The sequence below is a fragment of the Periplaneta americana genome, chromosome 14 (assembly GCF_040183065.1).
Source record: "Periplaneta americana isolate PAMFEO1 chromosome 14, P.americana_PAMFEO1_priV1, whole genome shotgun sequence".
NCBI lineage: Eukaryota > Metazoa > Arthropoda > Insecta > Blattodea > Blattidae > Periplaneta > Periplaneta americana.
This window is the reverse complement of record NC_091130.1, coordinates 79,764,649-79,785,285: the sequence shown is the minus strand read 5'-3', so window position 1 is coordinate 79,785,285 and position 20,637 is coordinate 79,764,649. Positions and strand designations below refer to the sequence as shown.

The 20,637-nt window shown below is 36.1% G+C and overlaps 1 protein-coding gene across 2 annotated transcripts; it reads left to right on the top strand.

Annotated features, from left to right (window-relative positions):
* The first annotated feature begins 581 nt into the window (after positions 1-581).
* On the top strand, positions 582-20,320 carry LOC138713494 (peptidoglycan-recognition protein SD-like). Of its 2 annotated transcripts, XM_069845659.1 has the most exons (4): positions 700-717; positions 886-1,096; positions 10,638-10,814; positions 16,767-20,320. In XM_069845659.1, the coding sequence occupies exons 3-4, from the start codon at positions 10,640-10,642 to the stop codon at positions 17,297-17,299; spliced, it is 708 nt and encodes a 235-aa protein (XP_069701760.1). In that variant the 5' UTR covers positions 700-717; positions 886-1,096; positions 10,638-10,639; the 3' UTR covers positions 17,300-20,320. The 2 variants fall into 2 exon arrangements, with proteins under 2 accessions (XP_069701758.1, XP_069701760.1); XM_069845657.1 differs by lacking the exon at positions 886-1,096 and having other exon boundaries at positions 582-717.
* Positions 20,321-20,637: the final 317 nt, after the last annotated feature.

Here is a 20,637-nt window from a genome sequence, read left to right as displayed (position 1 = left end):
CGACGCTCGCAACTGCAGAGGTTATATCAACGTCGCCGGATGTGCCGGAATTTTGTCCCACAGGAGTTCTTTCTACATGCCAGTAAATCTACTGACATGAGCCTGTCGCATTTAAGTACATCGACCTGGCCCGGGATCGAACCCGCAACTTTGGGCATAGAAGGCCAGCGCTATACCAACTCGCCAACCAGGTCGACCAGTCCTTTAATTAACGAATAACAAAATATAATTGGAAAGGCAGTGATGAAATATGAAACAAATACTTAATGCAAAATATAACACCTTTTTGTGTTAAACTGAGCTATTGAGATGTAGTAACACTTTCAACTTTGATTTCCTACGGGAAATATAGTCATGCCAAATAAAAAAGAAGTGTGCACTGTGAAACTATCTGTTCTCTTATTTTTCATCCATATCTGATTTTCAAACACTTCTAACCTCTGTGTATTTATAGACTTTGACCAAATTCAGCAGATTATCCTTCCGACCATTTCCTGTTCTTATTCAGTACCTATTTCCTTTCTCCTTCTCAGCAACAGAGAACACTTCCCGTCAAACGGGAATTCCCCTATCGGTCCGGCGAAAGAGATGAGTCACTTTTATACAAGTGCTTATGCACATTATTTCCTCAAGAGCAAGGCCAGCTTCTTAAAAGGATCTCGAGTTAGTACAGCAAGGCAAGCGCTGCACACGAGACAATATCGACAATGCCAGATGGTGAGGAACAAAGAAACTATTATTATTATTATTATTATTATTATTATTATTATTATTATTATTATTATTATTATTGTTATTATCATTATCATTATTATTATTATTATTATTATTATTATTATTATTATTTATGTGACGGTATTATTAATTTTAGTTTTGATCCTACAGAATTCCCTGTTGTAGTTATTATTTATTAAAAACAGAGAAAAATTCGCTCCAGCGCCGGGAATCGAACCCACGAAACCCAGTCTTGTGAGCCTATTTTAAGTTCGCTCCTGACAACATAATATATGTCGAACATGAAGAAGGCCAAAGAGGAAAAAATCCAAAGGAGAGAAGTACGATTGATCCTCGGCGTATCTCAGTGGCAGAGCACCCAGTGAGTAGAACTGGTGGTCCTGGGTTCTATCCCAGACGTCAGAACGAATTTTTCTCCATTACTATTATTATTATTATTATTATTATTACTACTACTACTACTACTAATACTACTACTTACTTACTGGCATTTAAGGAACTTTGAGGTCTGTGGATATAGAGGGAAAAATTGGATCGGTGTCGGTTAGAGTTACCGGGTAGCTCAGTGGTAGAGCGTTGGTCCGTTAAACCAAAGGTCCCGGGTTCGATACCCGGCTCCGGAACAATTTTTCCCTCAAAATTATTCATAATACTATATACATTATATTTTTTATATTAGGCCTAGTATATAATAATATTATGATTACAAGCAGTGTAGCCTTATTTACTTTCGTCTGCGTACTGCATGGATCCACAATTAGCGTCGTTGCGCTTCAGTTTTCTGTTTTGGGAATGAATAAAAACAATATCGGTTGGTGTGTTCCTATAAGCAGTACTACACTCAAGAACACTGCAATTTGCTTACCTTTCCGCTTTTTAGGATCATCCATATTTCTAATCATTTAACCTGAGATGTTAAGTATATTCATACGCTTCAAGCACAACTCTATCGCTGCTGTCCTGCAGTTAGTAACAACAGCCGCCACCAGAAGAGCTTGCAGGGTGCCTATAGCGCTGGCCTTCTGTGCTCGAGTTTGCGGGTTCTATCCCGACCTAGGTCGATGGCATTTAATTGTGTTTAAATGCGACGGGCTCATGTCAGTAGATTTACTGATAGGGCATGTTGCGCGTATGGACGAATCTAGAAATGCATACAGAGTGTTAGTTGGGAGACCGGAGGGAAAAAGACCTTTGAGGAGGCCAAGACGTATATGGAAGGATAATATTAAAATGGATTTGATGGAGGTGGGATATGATGATAGATACAGGATTAATCTTGAACAGAATAGGTACCGATGGCGGGCTTATGTGAGGGCGGCAATGAACCTGCGGGTTCCTTAAAAGCCATTTGTAAGTAAGTAAATTTTAGAATCGATATTCAGACGTTTTACTATATTTAAAAATTAATTAACACCGTATTCTCAAGAATTGCTGCTACTTCAGCAACAGTAGATTCTTCCTAAAGGAATTCTAGTAACCTTTAGGTAAGCTTAATTTTTAATGAGATCGATTCTTAGAAGATATAACTACAAAAATACTGCTTATATTTAATTACTATAAAACAATTTGGCTCTGAGAGAAATTACACTATGTCTTACCAAAGAGAAGATTAATGTTATAATATGTCTTGCAGCTTTTTTTTTTTTTTTTGCCAAGTTAACTCAATATATTTTAGTTCTGGTTAGTGTTAATATTTACAACAAAACTACAGACTTCAGTGTTATCATGGGAACTATTTCATAAAGATATTATTTACAAATTTCATATTATTCTTGGGAAACAATGGAAATACATAAATTTTTTGTGTGAAATGTATGTTCGAGGTACAAAAGAGCTAGAGCTGGAGCTAGAGCTAGAGAACTTTTTTAATGCTGTTTCAGGACAGTAGTACGGAAGGCACTTTTTTATAATATGAGTTAATTGGGTGTTCCAGTTAAATTGCGTATCGAAGTAAACTCAAAGATTTTTAACGCAGGAAGCAAAAGAGATTATTGTGTGATTTAATTTGGCTGGAAGAGCAGCAATATTGTTGCATAATAGACGTTGATGCCTGCGATTTTCCTGAATTGAGATTCAATCCGAATTTTCTGGTGCACAGATATAAAGTGGATTCAAGTCTGTCTTTAAGATTGCCTATTGCGTCATTGAGTGAGGCTGGATGAAATTCGGAGGGGGATGCTGGCCTTAGGCATGTGGTGTTTGCGGGTACTCAGCAAACCTTATCGACAGACCGCTGTTGTGAGTGATGATGATGATGATGATGATGGTGATGGTGCTGATGGTAGTGATTATTTAACGATGCTGTATAAACTATTAGGTTATTTAGCGTCGATGAGATTGGTGATAGCGAGATGGTTTTGGCGAGATGAGGCCGAGGATTCGCCATAGATTACCTGGAATTCACCTTACGGTTGGGAAAAACCTCGGAAAAAACCCAATCGGATAATCAGCTCAAGCGAGGATCGAATCCGTGTTCGAGCGCAACTTCAGACTGGCAGGCAAGCGCCTTAATCGACTGAGCCACACCGGTGGCTATGATGATGATGATGATGATGATGATGATGATGATGATGATGATGATGATAGTAATAATATCTAACGAAATTTATAAGCTTGCACTTACTATTTGGGAAAAGAAAATTGTACCAGAACAATGGAAGGAGTCCATAATCGTACCTATCTTTAAGAAGAGGGGCAAGACTAACTGTAGTAACTTTCGAGGAATATCACTTTTGTTGACGTCGTACAAAATTTTGTCCAATATTGTTTTGAGAAGATTAACTCCATATGTAGATGAAATTATTGGGAATCATCAGTGTGGTTTTAAGCGTAATAGATAAACTATTTGTATTCGACAGGTAATTGAGAAAAAAAAATAGGAGTATAAGGGTACAGTGCATCAGTTATTCATAGATTTAAAAAAGGCATGTGACTAGATTAAGAGAGAAGTTTTAGATGATATTCCTATTGAATTTGGTATTCACAAAAAACTAATTCGATTAATTAAAATGTCCCTCAGTGAAATGTACACCAGAGTCCGTATAGGTCAATTTCTGTCAGATGCGTTTCCAATTCACTGTGGGCTAAAGCAAGGAGATGCACTATCACCTTTACTTTTTAACTTTGCTCTAGAGTATGCCATTAGGAAAGTCCAGGATAATGGAGAGGGTTTGGAATTGAACTGGTTACATCAGCTGCTTGTCTATGCGGATGACGCGAATATGTTAGGAGAAAATCCACAAACGATTAGGGAAAACACAGACATTTTACTTGAAATAAGTAAAGAGATAGGTTTGGAAGTAAATCCCGCAAAGACAAAGAATATGATTATGTCTCGTGACGAGAATATTGTACGGATTGGAAATATAAAAATTGGAAATTTATCTTTTGAAGAGGTGGAGAAATTCAAATACCTGGGAGCAACAGTAACAAATATAAATGATACTCGGGAGGAAATTAAACACAGAATAAACATGGGAAATGCCTGTTATTAGTCGGTTGGGAAGCTTTTATCATCCAGTCTGCTGTCAAAAAATCTGAAAGTTAAAATTTATAAAACAGTTATATTACCGGTTGTTCTTTATGGTTGTGAAACTTGGACTCTCACTTTGAGAGAGGAACATAGGTTAAGAGTGTTTGAGAATAAGGTCTTAGGAAAATATTTGGAACTAAGAGGGATGAAGTTACAGGAACAATTTTTCCCTCGAAATTATTCAAATCAACTTTACAGGGAGTTATACCTGAAATCTTGATTTGCATAATACACGTCACTGTTCGTTAACAGAAAACCACAATTTAAGTCACACGGAGTCAGTGTGCACTCGAAGTTGGTTGCTTGACGGTTGTCAGCCCAGTTTGAGGTCTGTGGATATAGAGGGAAAAATTGGATCGGTGTCGGTTAGAGTTCCCGGGTAGCTCAGTGGTAGAGCGTTGGTACGTTAAACCAAAGGTCCCGGGTTCGATACCCGGCTCCGGAACAATTTTTCCCTCGAAATAATTCAAATCAACTTTACAGGGAGTTATACCTGAAATCTTGATTTGTATATAGTATTATGTTTATAAATAACCATTAAGTTAACAACGACAGGAATTTATAATTTAAATTTCAAAAAGTACATAATTACTGAGTTCTTTACATATATATTGTGTATAATATTAGCAACAATGAATAATAATATACTTATTTTTAAATGTATTCATATCCATATTTAATTCTTGATTTCAAGTGTTGATTGTTCACCTTGGAAACCAACACCCGCAACAAGAATTTGCGGTATTCATTTTATTGAGAACGAGATCAGGACACCCCCAAAACTAGCATACCGTACCCAGTATTTTTCTAAAACGTTACGAGAAAAAGACTGCCTCATCTCAACTAGCTCCGCATAGATACGAAAGAGACGCAAAAAGAAGTAGAAAAGATGAAAATTTAAGTTTTATGGAAAGCGAATGCTCAAGTGTTATAAAAATTAAGTAGCCATACAGCAGAAGCAAATGAAACCAATCTTAGTGATTTTGTTTTTTCTTTCACAATTGAATTGTGTGAATTGTCTACTCAAGTGTCTATTCCATTACATGCCGAACTTAAACCACATAAGAAATGTTATGACAAGAGTTCAGGAACAGATGATATGTTTAATGAAATGCAAGGTTTCCGAGATTATTCTACAATAAAACATGAGACAGAACTACCAGCCTTAATGAGAGTGACATTTGTGGTTTTGAATATATTGTTAAAATTGCTGCCAATTGAAATACAACCACACCCGTAGAATCATAATAAGAAATATTTCCAATTCTATCATTTAACCCAAAAATAGCTACCATACATAGTCGAAACGCCCCAAGATGTAGACCATACATATTCTTTTTTTCCAGTTTTATTGGTGGATTTCACATCGAAAGCTTTCGAAAAATTCTGTCCAAGAGTAAGATTAGTAAAGAAAATTGTCTACCCATATTTTCAAATTAAAATGAAAACTGGGTTGTCGTATTCTGCTATGAGGGTGATGTTCGGAGTTAATCGTACAATTATAATTATGATGTGTTTTTACCGCCACTTTAATGTTATTGACATCCACAATGGTTACTGTAATTTTGGGTTTTGGCCTAGCAGAGAAAGTATTCAGGAAATAATGTCTGCAATATTGAAAAATGTAGTGACAGTTAATTGTTCAAAAATGGAATAGCCACCCAACGTGGATCAGATAGTGGCCTTCAAATCTAAATGCTATCGTGGCAGATCGAGTGACACATTCATGACAACTGATTGCGGATTATTGACGTTATTAGAAGGTGGTGATGAAGTCAGGTTTTCCCGGAATAATAACAAACCTCTCCGATAAAGGGATCATTGTTGTTACTCCATCTTATCTGCATGATGGTAAATTAACAGCTGAAGAAGTCGAAACTACTTATAGCGTTGCCAGTGTTCGAATTAATGTTGAAAGGTGCATTCAGCGAATTAAAATATACAGTATAATATTTTACACAAACTGCCAATTGAACTGCTTCCGCATGTTGATCTTGTTGTTTATTCAACTGTCCAAAGAGAAGTTTGAACCTCACAAGTGATACCAACAGGACACCACTTATGAGGCAACTAGGCCAGAATATCATGGGGTAGGGTGGCCAGTTCCTTTTCCCTTCCATTGCATATATCGCCGACTAGCTACAAATTACACTAATCAGGTTTCATATGCATACAAACAGTATTGTTCTCCCTCTGACACATATTGTCAAGTGAGATGTACAGCCTGATAACAGATGTACATATCAGCCAGAACCTCAATCAGAGGTAGTATGTTGATATTGTTCATATGTGTTGTGTTTTAGAGAATTTGCAGTCGTACAGTATTCAGGAAGTGTAATTAAGAGTACTTTTAGAATTAAATCACATTAAAATACGTAATTTATAGAAACATTATACACACATAAATATTACACACGTCATGACATCAAATATAAGTATATCAATGTTTTCGTAATATGACTGTTCACCGTCATTCAATGGTCTGAAATCTGATTTAAATGCCAAACAACTACACTGAGATTTCAGGAACTTTGTAGTTAACATTTTACACTCCTCTAACAGTACTGAACTTTCCACTGAGTCTATTAAATAATTAAAGACTGGAGGTTGCTGCGTTTGCAGTGAAAGACCTGCCCTTGGGCAGAACTCTATGAATCAATGAACCCATTCTTACTAATATTACAACTTTTTATCGGCAGAAAGCCGCAAGTTTTTTCTATATCACACATGACTAGTGAATGACTGCGAGCCTGTAGTTAATTAGGAATTCAGACACTGCGCGGCGCCACCAGTACGATTTTGAGACCCATGCACGGTGCCTATACCCACTGCGCTACTAAACGTCTCGATTTAATGTTCCTAATTATATCAGGTGAAGAATACAATGCGTGCCATTCTGCGCTGTGTAACTTTCTCCATTCTCCTGTAACTTCATCCCTCTTAGCCCCAAATATTTTCCTAAGAACCTTATTCTCAAACACCTTTAATCTCTGTTTCTCTCTCAAAGTGAGAGTGTCCAAGTTTCACAGCCATAGGCCTACAGAACAACCGGTAATATAACTGTTTTATAAATTCTAACTTTCAGATTTTTTGACAGCAGACTAGTTAACAAAAGCTTCTCAACCGAATAATAATAATAATAATAATAATAATAATAATAATAATAATAATAATAATAATAATAATAATAATAGGCATTTCCCATATTTATTCTGCGTTTAATTTCCTCCCGAGTGTAATTTATATTTGTTACTGTTGCTCCAAGATATTTGAATTTTTCCACCTCTTAAAAGGATAAATCTCCAATTTTTATGTTTCCATTTCGTACAATATTCTGGTCACGAGACATAACCATATACTTTGTCTTTCCGGGATTTACTTCCAAACTTATCGCTATAGTTGGTTCAAGTAAAATTTCCGTGTTTTCCCTAATCGTTTGTGGACCTTCTCCGAACATATTCACGTCATCCGCACAGACAAGAAGCTGGTGTAACCCGTTCATATTCATATTTCAACTGAATAATTTCGTAGACTGCAATACTCTTTGGTTTTAATCTTAATCGGACATTTTCTGTACCAATTATGAAACACGCTGGTTCTTTGGCTGACAATTCCATTATTGCATCTGACTTCCAGTAACCACCTCCACCCTGAACATCTCTTGCCACAGTCATTCCAATAAAAAAAAACGCACCGTGTTTCGGTCTGCATTCTGTCTGTATCCAAAGACGGCTACAAGAGGAAGCTCTATATTGCGCACAAGGGCGCATATGTACCTTTGGTAACTGAACATTACGCACACGTAGAGCTTTTATGCTTAAGTTCACTGGAATAACGAAATGCTATTTCCATTCGCATTTTGAGATTTTCTAGGCTTAGAACTAGCGAAATAATATCGAAATATAGCGCTAATATGTTTTTATATTATTTCAGTGGTTTAAAAATTGCTTACGTATTGTTGTAAAGTAAATTAAATTATAAATAATTTTACGTCATTGAGATGTTTCATGCTATTTTCACTGTTTACTGTAGTGGTAAGCAGCCTGCTTAAGGAAATTAAAGCGAGTTATTTGTCCCATTTGATAAAGTTGGACAATTTTAGTAAAGAAATTCTGTCTTTTGAGGTGTTCACGACTTTTTATTGTCTTTGTTGCTAGCTGTTGCTGTTGATTGATAGATCTACCTCTGTTTAGATGCTTTTTAAAACGTCAATAAGAACAAAAATATGTGGATGTGAATTATTAAACTGCTTACCTAACGCACTGTGCAAAGCTTCGCTGGCGTTTGTTGTCCGATCTGATGATAAGTCCTTTGTTGCCCATATGGCCGGTGGAAGACGCCCTTCGTAGTCGATACAATTCTCCACTAAATAATCAGCGGAGTAGCCGCTTGTGGTAGCTCTGATATCAAGTCTTCTGCAAATGGATCTTGTACCTCGCCGGGAGGCAACAAACATAATCCGAAACATAAATCAGCCATTTTCCGCTTTCTGAATCTTTGTCCTTCTAATACCAAGGTAACCCGACATGTTGTATTTGTCTCTTCAACAAGCTTATGGAACCTGCACGCCACGACGGTCGGGTTTATCCAAATTTGTTTCATTGCATTGTGCAAAGCTATTTCAAAATCAACCACCATCTTTTCAGGAATTAATGTTTCGCCGGCTAGGGCACACTTACAAATTACATGATGCAAAGCAATCTCATAAGTGATTTGTTTTTGTCTAGCAAACAAACAAAATATCAACGGTATATAATTACCATTCTTAATCTCGTGAATTGTGAATAATTGTAAGAAACTTCTGGCACAAAATTAAATTGAAATGTTCCATCCATAAGAATACTTTGCTTTGCACTAAATATCTTTGATTTGTTTCACAGCCAAATATTATAACATTATTTGTACAATCGTTCACCAATAAAAACTGTTCGGATTTATTTGTCACAATAGAAATTTCATTGATCGCGGCATGTACTTCATTTAGAGTTTTAAGTAATGGAAGAAGGACACTTCTAGTTCTACCAACTGATTTTCGTGTACAAACGACATCGTCTTTTATCAGTTTACTACAAATTTCATCAGGAATATTAAGAATTTCACTTCTCACCAGCTTTGAAGTTCTATGACCTTGCGTTTAACACTATTCGATAAAAACTTGTCTAGGCAAATATTCACTATTGTCGTGATTATGTTCCCGTACATATTCCTTTTAGTCATCATGCTCGTCAGTAAACCGTTCTTTACCGTACATCTCCATTATTTTCCTTTCCCAGTCATTCTTGTATATCAAATTTTAAAACCGTTGCGAACCAGTAACTTATGTCCTCTTTCACTAGCATTCAGAACATGACACTGCTGCTGCACTGTTTATAAGAACGAATGGCATCCCACACTACAGCTGCTGCATTGTTTATAAGGACGAATGGCACCACACACTACAGCTGCTGCATTGTTTATAAGGACGAATGGCATCCCACACTACAGCTGCTGCATTGTTTATAAGGACGAATGGCACCACACACTACAGCTGCTGCACTGTTTATAAGGACGAATGGCACCAAGCACTACAGCTACTGCACTGTTTATAAAGACGAATGGCATTCCACACATCTGCTGCACTGTTTATAAGGACGAATAACACCACACACACTACATCTGCTGCACTGTTTATAAGGACAAATAACACCACGCACTACAGCTGCTGTATTGTTTACAAAGACGAATGACACCACACACTACAGCTGCTGCACTGTTTATAAGGACGAATGGCATTCCACACTACATCTGCTGCACTGTTTATAAGGACGAATAACACCACACACTACAGCTGCTGCACTGTTTATAAGGACGAATGACATCACACACTACTGCTGTTGCGCTGGGTATGTCAGAATGCGACAGGTATACTATCTGGTGGCAGTGTGCGCAATATGACTATGCGACCGCGATGTTTAAAATAACCGTGAGCACAATGTAGCAATTCGAAAGGGTCATTGTGCGCAATGTGCCCCTCCCGTTACAAATGTGCCTAAATATTTTCCTAATTGTTTAAAATAAATAATTTATTCATCGCTTTCCTAATGCTGAAGAAATGAAGCGATGAAATTACTTAGGAAACTCCTCTAAAAGGGTGATTATTAAATACCGATTTCATGTGATCATGTCTGACTTTTATGTCAAACCACTTCAAATAACACTCAAAATTTTCACGGAAATAAATTATGGTTTTATATTTACGTAACTCCCTTTCCTTAAGTTTTGTCAATTATTACAGATGTTACAACTTACTGTAATGCAAATATTACTCAAAGAAATACATGTCCGAGATAAATTGGAAGCAAAACTGTAATAAATATGAATGATTTTTCAGGTATGAAGAAGAATTTCACTAACAAATATGAATTCCATAAAGAAGACGGAGACAGAGGAGAACAGTCCACGTGTTCAAAGTATTGGATGTGCATTGCGTTCTTCACATTCATAGCTGCGATCATTCTCATAACAGGAATAGTGACAATGACTCATTATAGACCACCAGAACAAAAAGGTATGCGCATATCATTATTTATTATTTATTCTTCTTCTTCTTCTTCTTCTTCTTATTATTATTATTATTATTATTATTATTATTATTATTATTATTATTATTATCATCACCATCATCATCATCATCATCATCGTCATTAGTAGTCCTAACACTTGTAGCAGTAGTGTAAATACAGTAATAGACGGCGTTCTACAGCATTCTTTGTGGGCTCGGGCGGCGGAATACTCGCCATCACGTGGCTAGCGGACTCCGATCTACTCGGAGTTGAAATTTAAGTTAATCAATTCCGCAAATTATCAATAGTAACTATGACATTGTTCTATCATAGACTTCCGCTTTCGAGTAGGGCTGGGGACGGAGCGGTTCGGTTCGGTGCAGTTACTGTGACGTCATTACTCGGTTGATCCGAGTACAGTACCGAGTACAAATTTGTGGCGGCAGATTTAAAACTTAGATAGATTGAGTGTTTTACAAGCGCTGTAGTAAAACGCATTCGCTTTGCCAATTGACGAGAAAAATAGTGCTTCCCTTCATTGCAAAATGGCGGTTGCAAATTTTATTTGCGTGAGTACAACTATTTGCGGAGTTATTTTATATAAGAGGCCTATTTAACCTCCAGAGTTCTTATATGACAGACGAAATATAACTGATAAAATAATTTATACTAACAGCTAAATAAATTAACATGTGAGGTAAACGTTAAACGCTGCAGCTAAGTAAAAAAGAAGACAGAAAGAAACGGGCTCCATGAAGCGCTCCCTAAAGCACTTAAAAATAACACACAGAATTATTTACTATAACGGAAAGTGGATAAAATAATCAATAAAACGTACAGTCTTGTACTGAAGGACAAAATGTTTATTAATTTTATAAAATTACTAGCCTTCCATACAACCATGTTTTCTTTAGTGAAGAGTAATATTATTGATAAATTGAAGTGATTAGGTAATATCATTCGTAGAAATAAATATAAATAAAATAATGACTGATGAGGTAACACAAATCCAATAAAAACAAATAGGAAAAGTATAATGCACTTCCTTTTTTAACATATTTCAATATTAATCAAACACTCTAATATAATAATAGTAATAATAATAATAATAATAATAATAATAATAATAATACTTATGGCTTTTAAGGAACCCGAAGGTTCACTGCCGCCCTCACATGAATCCGCCATCGGTCCCTATCCCGACCAAGGTTAATCCAGTCTCTAAAATCATATCCCACCTCCCTCAAATATATTTCAATATTATCCTCCCATCTACGTCTCGGCCTCCTCAAAGGTCTTTTTCCCTCTGGCCTCCCAACTGACACTCTATATGCATTTCTGGATTCGCCCATATGTGCTACATGCCCTGCCTAACTCAAACGTCTGGATTTAATGTTCGTAATGAAGGGGCTGGGTGCAAGAACGGCATTTTAGAGGATATGCCCTTTTTGAGTAAAACGCTTTATTGTGTTCTCTGATCTGTTATGTACATGATCACCAAGTTTCAATTCAAGACTGTGATCACAGAGGTCAGGAGTAGCCAAAATGTAAAGGCGCGCATAGGTAACATTATTACGGTATGAATTTTCAACATGAATTTTCTCAAAACTTACATTTGAGAGAAGTGCCTTTCTTGCACCCAGCCCCTCAATTATGTCAGTGAAGAATAAAATGCATGCAGTTCTGCGTTGTATAACTTTCTCCATTCTCCTGCAATTTCATCCCTCTTAGCCCCAAATATTTTCCTAAGCATCTTATTCTCAAACACCCTTAACCTCTGTTCCTCCCTCAAAGTGAGAGTCCAAGTTTCACAAACATATAGAAGAAACGGTAATATAATTGTTTTATAAATTCTAACTTTCAGCTTTTTCGAGAGCAGACTGGATGATAAAAGCTTCTCAACCGAATAATAACACGCATTTCCGATATTCATTCTGCGTGTCATTTATATTTGTTACTGTTGTTCCAAGATATTTGAAATTTTCCACCCCTTCAAAGGATAAATTTCCAACTTTTATATTTCCATTTCGTACAATATTCTGGTCACGAGACACAATCATATACTTTGTCTTTTCGGGATTTACTTTCAAACCTATCTCTTTACTTGCTTCAAGTAAAATTTCTGTGTTTTCCCTAATAGTTTGTGGATTTTCTCCTAATACGGTCACGTCATTCGCATAAACAAGGAGCTGCTGTAACCAGTTCAATTACAACTTTCTCTGTTATCCTGAACTTTAATAATAGTAAAAGTAATAATAATAATAATAATAATAATAATAATAATATTATTATTATTATTATTATTATTATTATTATTATTATTATTTACAGTAATTGTTCATACTGGTAGTGTTTAGCTCACTTGACAGGTCATATAATAGGATGAACTCATCTTCAATACTAGAGTTTCAGCCCGCCTTGGGGATAAGGAAATAATTTGTCCTACAGCAGAAAATATTTAAATACAATAGTATGTACAGCTGTCAAAAGAAAAAGTGGCCGCTCTCCTGAAACAAACTTCCCTTCGAGTATCTTCGCCACAATTCGGAGACAGGCGATGTTACATGTTGTTGGACCATGTTGCCTGATATTTACAGTTATAATTGAAGTATTCTGTGTGTTATTCGATAGCGTAATGGTAGCGGTCAGGTCTCTTATTCATGAGGTATTGCGTTCTACTACAACCTCGTGCTTTTTATGTTCTTTTTTGTTCTGTTTTTGAGAGAGACAAATTATACATAATGGCTCCTTCCTCTTTTACGATTATTTTAGTAATTAACATCAGGTTCATTAATATATCATTATGATATTGTGGCTGCAAATGGAAAGAAAAAAGATTTTATTCTCAACAAAAATATCTTTCGTGGCATAAACAAAACAAATTTACTGGCGTCGGCCTTAAAACATTCAAACAAAAAGCCACAATTCAATATTTAGTCTATCTTCCTCTTTTCTTGATCATCTTGCAGTCGAGTGGGCATGGAATTGACTAGTCTTTGCAAATACCGACTGTTCTTAGACACGATATTCCAGGCATTCTGAACATACATACATAAGTGTTCTGTCCATGGGCAGGTCTTTCATTGCAAACCCAGCAATCTCCAATCTTTCCTATTTTCTGCCTTCCTCTTAGTCTCCGCATATGATCCACATATCCTAATGTCGTCTATTATTCTTTTCAACCAGAGACCCAACCAATTACTTTTTATCTTTCTAATCAGTTTCAGCATCATTCTTTCTTCTCTCACTTTTTCAAACACAATTTTATTTCTCATTCTGTCTGTCCACTTCACACGCACCGTTATTCTCTACATCCACATTTCAAATGCTTCAATTCGTTTCTCTTCATTTCGTCGTAATGTCCATGTTCCTTCCCCATACAATGCCACACTCCACACAAAGCACTTCACTAGTCTCTTCCTTAGTTCTTTTTCCAGAGGTCCGCAGAAGATCCTTCTTCTTCTATTAAAAGCTTCCTTTGTTCATGTTTGCAATTTTTCTTGGGAAGGATAGGCCTAATTGCGGTAACATCCCGTTGCTTTCCGCACACCATTATCTCTTTCGCATCTTATTAAATTCCAGGCGGCCCAAGCGTGGAGATGAGGAGAGTGGATTTGACTAATTGGGCCCTCCAAATTTCACCGCAAGTCACGGCAAGGGTTAAATATTAATTCTATCAGGATGTTTGACCCGATCAGAGACCGGGAAATCTCAATTAGCCTTTTCCCCCGCATCCTGGACTAGCTTCTACGAATCATCAGAAAATCTTATAGTGTGATTGAGCCAATTTTTCCGAAAATGTTTCCATACTTTTGCCCTCGTAGCTCAGAGGACGAACGTCGGAATTTAGATGTCAACGTCTCAGGTTCAATTCCTCGTTACTCCTTTTCATTTTATTGTGGTTCAAGATAGTATAATGTAATAATACAAAAAGAAAAACTGATACCAGTATTATGCAACTGGATTTTTCCAAACCTAATATTAAATTTATGTTATTTATATCGCTAAAGAACGATTACAATATAAATAACTTGAATATTATTTATACAGTCCTAAAGAACGATTACAATATAAATAACTTGAATATTATTTATACAGTATCACTAAAGAACGATAACAGAATAAGATATTATATAATACGTATTTAATTATCTACATAAAATAACCTATTTTGCAAAGAAATATGGTTATTTGTGTTATAATAATTACTTATATAAAATACAGGTTATTTATATTGCGAAAGAACAATAACAATATAAATAACTTGAATATTATTTTATAATGCTAATGAAGGAAAACAGAATATAAATGATAACTTGAATATTATTTATATCGCTAAAGAACGATAACAATATAAAAAACTTGAATATTATTCATATCGGAATTTCACAGATTTATTACAGATGTATTTAAGAAATTGTAGAAGAATAGTAATTAGTAACAGTGTCCTATTTATTCTTCTTGGAGCCAAATTTATAACTTTTAAGAGTGTGGTTACTATGTTGAAATGTATGTGTTGCAATGGATGCTTGATTTGTTATGTATGTGAGTCAGTTATGGGATGCTTGATGTCGCAATGTCGTAATTATAGTTTGATTGTGTTTGTGTGACTATTGTGAATTAATTTATTATGTATGGTACGGAAAGCTGCATATTTGTGTAATAGAAATGTTACGTATGTGTGTTGTTAATGTTTTTGTATGTTTCAAATTGATAACTGATATTTGTTTTGCAATCGCAATGCCTAATTTAGGGATTGTTTATGTTTTGTTTACATCGCGTAAGCTAATTTAATTTTCTTTTCCATTTCTCTTTATGCTTATCTTTTTTTGTGTATAAAACTATAGCCCTAACATACATATGTAAAATAGGGCTAACCCCCATTGGAGATACAATAATAATAATTATTATTCATATCGTTATAAAACGATAACAGAATACAAATGATGACTTGAATTTTATTCATATCTCTAAAGAACGATAACAAAATATAAATAACGTGATATCCATAAAGAACGATAACTGGATATAAATGATAATTTGAATATCATTTACATCGCTAAAGAACGATTAAAAAATAAAATGAAAACTTGAAGAAGGCCCGAACTCACATTAAACAAGCACTCTACCGCTGGTCTACGAGGCGCAGATATGGAATACTTTCATAGTTCCGGATCTCTTGTACAAGCACATGCATCGTGTAACATCGCCGCGACCCGAAGTGGACTTTGAAAATATTCGCTGTTCACGAGTGCGGCCACTTTCTTTTTTTTTGACAATTGTACGTTGTTGTCTGGTAGAACTAAGTAAAACACGTGAACTCCGTTCGGACGTTTGAACTGAGCGGTAACGGCTACGGTTAACCGAGTAACTTCGGTGCTCCACTGCCAAGCAGATAAACCCATAGAACCGAGTTACTCAACAGTTCTACTCGCTCCGTCCCCAGGTCTACTTTGGAGTACTGATGACCGTGTCTGACTACGAAAATAGCGAGCCCAGGATCGAATCCTGGTTGGGACAAGTTGCCTGATTAAAGTTTTCCCTGGGTGTTCCCTCAAATCATTAAGAGCAAATGCTGGGTAATTTTCGGCGCCGGACGCTGGAATCATTTCGAAGTCATTATCAACTTCAACTTTACCCATCCTGCGAAGCACATTCCAATGACCTTCAATCGCTTCAGTCTTGCAGCTTTATTGGCTGATATAATATAGTTGCCATGACTTATGAAATGACCCTCATATTTAACCTACTCCTTCCTAATCTACCTAAATTAACTTAAAGTCAATCTCTCTCACCTAATCTGCATATGTATAGAATAATTAATTAACCCAAACTAATTTTCTATAGATAATTTAGTACCCCAGACCACAGCCACGTAGAAACCAATTTTGTGTCAAGAGCTACCAGTACAAATCAAATCGAAAAATCAGTAACACGTTGATTTGCTCTGTTACCAGAACTTTCTGATGATAATTTTACGATCATCACACGGGCCGACTGGGGTGCCAAACCCAACATGGAACAACTCATGCCCTTACGACTTCCGGTGCAGCACGTGGTGATCCTGCACACCGCCACAGCGGCTTGTCTGACGAAGGACAGTTGCAAGAGCAGTGTACAGCAGATTCAGGATACTCACATGAATATAAAACAATTTGATGACATCGGCTACAGCTTCCTGGTGGGCGGAGACGGCAACGTGTACGAGGGCCGAGGCTGGGACGTCAGGGGAGCTTTCTCTCTCAACTACAACAGCCGCAGCATAGGTGTCGCTTTCATAGGTGATTTCAGAAATGTGCTGCCCACCAAAGAGCAGATGCAGGCGGGCCAGCAGCTGGTGCAGAGAGGTGTGCAGCTGGGTAAGGTCGCGCACGACTACAAGCTGCTCGGACACCGGCAGGTCAGCCCGACGGAGAGTCCCGGTGACGCCTTCTATAACGTTATCAAGACGTGGCCGCACTGGGAAGACATACAGCAAGAACCCAATTAGTGCACCAACATACATTGTGATAACTTACATATTTACACCACAGTTTAGTATATACAGTTGCGAAGCTCAATGCTTAATAAATATGCAAACATAGATAGTTGCTGACCACCAGGATCGCTACTATCGCCTCAGCACAGACCCTTTCCTGAGCAGACGATAATGTAAGTTCGGGTTTTCTATTTCAGTGTATGGAGCTCAGTGAATTATTATATTATAACTTTATTGCGTACCATTACTAAGTTTTATTTAGTGTAATGTGTCCATAAGTTCCGCTTACTTCTTATTGCATAATTTGTTGCAGAAATAATTACAAAACTGTGTTATTTTATTGTGAAGAGAATTTTACATGTTAACATAATCCATTCGCATCGACATTTTAGGTTTAGAATGGAAGCTATTTTGAGGTTTAATAAAAAGAATTATTTATGTTGTGATTTTCATTTAGCACATCTACCTTCCTTAATTGTAGATAGAAAATTTACCATACCACTCCTATGAAATTAGTGTATACAATTGTGTTACTTCGTCTCCTAGGAAGTAGATAAATTCAATAATTCAGTACGTACTCAATTGTAGTATTAAAATACAGACAAATTGAATGTGCGGCGTATCATACATGACATTATGCTTAATTATAATGCATAAATGCGAATAGTGAAGTACTGGTACAGTAAACATAACCTATAATTTCAACATATCTCAATTTCCGTGCGGTGCAACTAAAAATTATAGAATCGTGCATAAATAAATGTACAAGAATTTCGCAATATTTAAATTCAAATAAAGGGAGGTATTACATATACGAACAACGTAATTTTCACACCAAAAATAATATTTCACCTTAACTCGCAAGTGAATTATGTCTGGTGTCTCATAATCATTGTTTTAAATTTTATTATTGCAATTGCACTACATTTTATAGAAATATATGTTATTCTTTATGCATTCCAACTAATTTATATGATTTAAAAGCCACCCTTCATAATCGGATTAAGCGAGTCACATGGTTTGCCTTACGGCTTGTATTAGATCACGATGGTAGTGACACAGTCTATTGCATGGTCTATTGTTCCAAGTACTCACAGCGCTCCATGCGGCTAGCAACTATCGCGAGAAATGCAAAAATTTATCCCGAGCTTCGCAACTGTATATACTAAACTGTGTTTACACTATTTAGATAACTGAATGCCCAACAGAGTAGGAGACCTCTCTGATCTTACTTTTGCCCTGATGATGGAACCTGTGTGTAGTTCCGAAACGTTGGAAATGCCAAGTTCCAGGACACAGTGTCCTACCCAAAAGCATAAATCTGAACTGAGTGCCTTCTTGAATTTCTGTTTAAGGTTCTTGAACGCGTTTATAAATAATCAAGTTTTCACATGAACATTTTCAAGAGCATCACGTCGTACTCACCTTTGAAAATACACGGATTAATACAATAAAACAGAATTCTCCTCTAAAAGTAGTTGTGAATATAAACTATGACACGAAAAATAGGTTTTAAATACAGGGAAAAATTTCCATTCTCTTAGTGCCTACTTAAATGGCTCTCTATTTGTTAACGAAGATACGTTAGATGCATACTGTAAAGGCAGATTGATAGCTTAAAATTCACAAATTAATCTATTAGACCAGTGGTCCTCAACCTTTGAGAGACTGCGGCCCGGTAAATTATTTTTCTAGAAGACGAGGGCCCGGTCCCAACAAATTTACTCATAAATACCTTTCCAATTTTTTAAAGTTAATTTATTTAACTAACATAAGTATTAATGCGAGTAATTAAGTATGGCATAATCTGAAGACTTAAAGAGCATTAGTACACTATGAAATCGGTGTGGTATGTTAACAAATAATTCAATTAATTATCAATCACTGGATTCAAGAAATTTTGTAGCACGTTCTAATTACTCATACGAACATCATTAATTACCTTCAGCTAATTTTCATTGACATATCCTTTTCTGACCATCACACACACATCATTATTAAAGCCCGGATTTCTAAGCACAATCAAACAGTATAATAAGCAAGGAAATAAGCACGAAAATGGTGAAAGTAAACAGCAAAATAAGCAAAAACGAATACAGGGAAACAGTAAAATAAGCACGAAAAATGGTGAAAATAAGCAAAAACGAATACACGGAAATATGTTGACACATTATTTCTTTCGTAGACCTCTTATTTCATTGAAGTCTGTTGCAGTATACAAGAAAAGTTATCCTGAGATTTTCCTGTGTGAAGCTTCTGCGTCTGTCAGTGAAGAATGATTTGTAAAGTAAAAATGTTCTCTCGACGTCGCATGAAGTCACAGGCACATGTGAAAAGCACAACAGTAGTTCTTCGGTGAATTCCTCTTCGATATCTGTTTCTTCAACAGAAAGCTTTTTAGAAATTTGACACAGTGTTTTGATGGGGAATCCCAAGGTTCTCTCCTCATTAGGACTATGCACTATTATTTCACAACATCGTGGGTTATACCCTAGCATTGCTTTCTTAAGCATTCGACTGAAGTTAAGTGTTTATTAGCCAATAAAAAAAGGGGGGGAATAGTGATAAATGATGGCTAGAGTGGAATAAGCACTTTCAAAAATACAGTTTCGGGTAAAATATGCTGTTTTAATTAAAAATTGTAAAATAAGTAAGCGAAAACTTTTCCTGCGAATAAGCATTTATAAGCACTAGCAAGCATAGTTAAAACTGCTTCTCTAGACGTGTCTTATGAAGTATAACCTTTCTGCTTACCTTTAAAAGTGTGGAAAAGAATATGCATTTTGCTTAGAAATCCGGGTTTTTATCATTATATTATTAAAGTGACTTTAATTATGTTGGTTTGAAAAATAAATGGTAATGGGAAGAATAATTATGCACTTAAGTCACCACATAAGTCAGCTGAGCAGGGGAAGCAGGAGAAGGATGTCAACATGTCGGCGAAACACTTATCACACATACATACGTCAAATGTTTTTATATGTAATGTATGTACTTTTATGTAGGTATTAAAATGTATGAATCTATCAATTCCGAACATTAGTTCCTTTATTATTTGATATTATGAATTTAAAAACGCAGCATTATGATATGGCAATTATTGAAGGGTTCAGAGACATAGTGGGCCAAGCGCCATTTATTGAAAACGGAGAAAGCAAGGGTAAAAGTTAAGTGAATACCATAGTTTAATGAAGACTGACATATCATTTAGTTTTAATGTGTATACTTTATATTACTTGCTATATGTTTCCATTGAATTATGACAATATCTTAATTTTAACCCTTGTTTTCTAAGGTTTTAGTAAATGGTGCTTGGCGCACTATGCTTCTGAAGCCTTCAATTATAAGTT

Bases quoted from the DNA above. Each gene is read 5' to 3' on its own strand.
- LOC138713494 (XM_069845657.1), top strand. The intron at 10,815-16,766 runs GTATGCGCATAT...CTCTGTTACCAG, and splicing joins TAGACCACCAGAACAAAAAG to AACTTTCTGATGATAATTTT.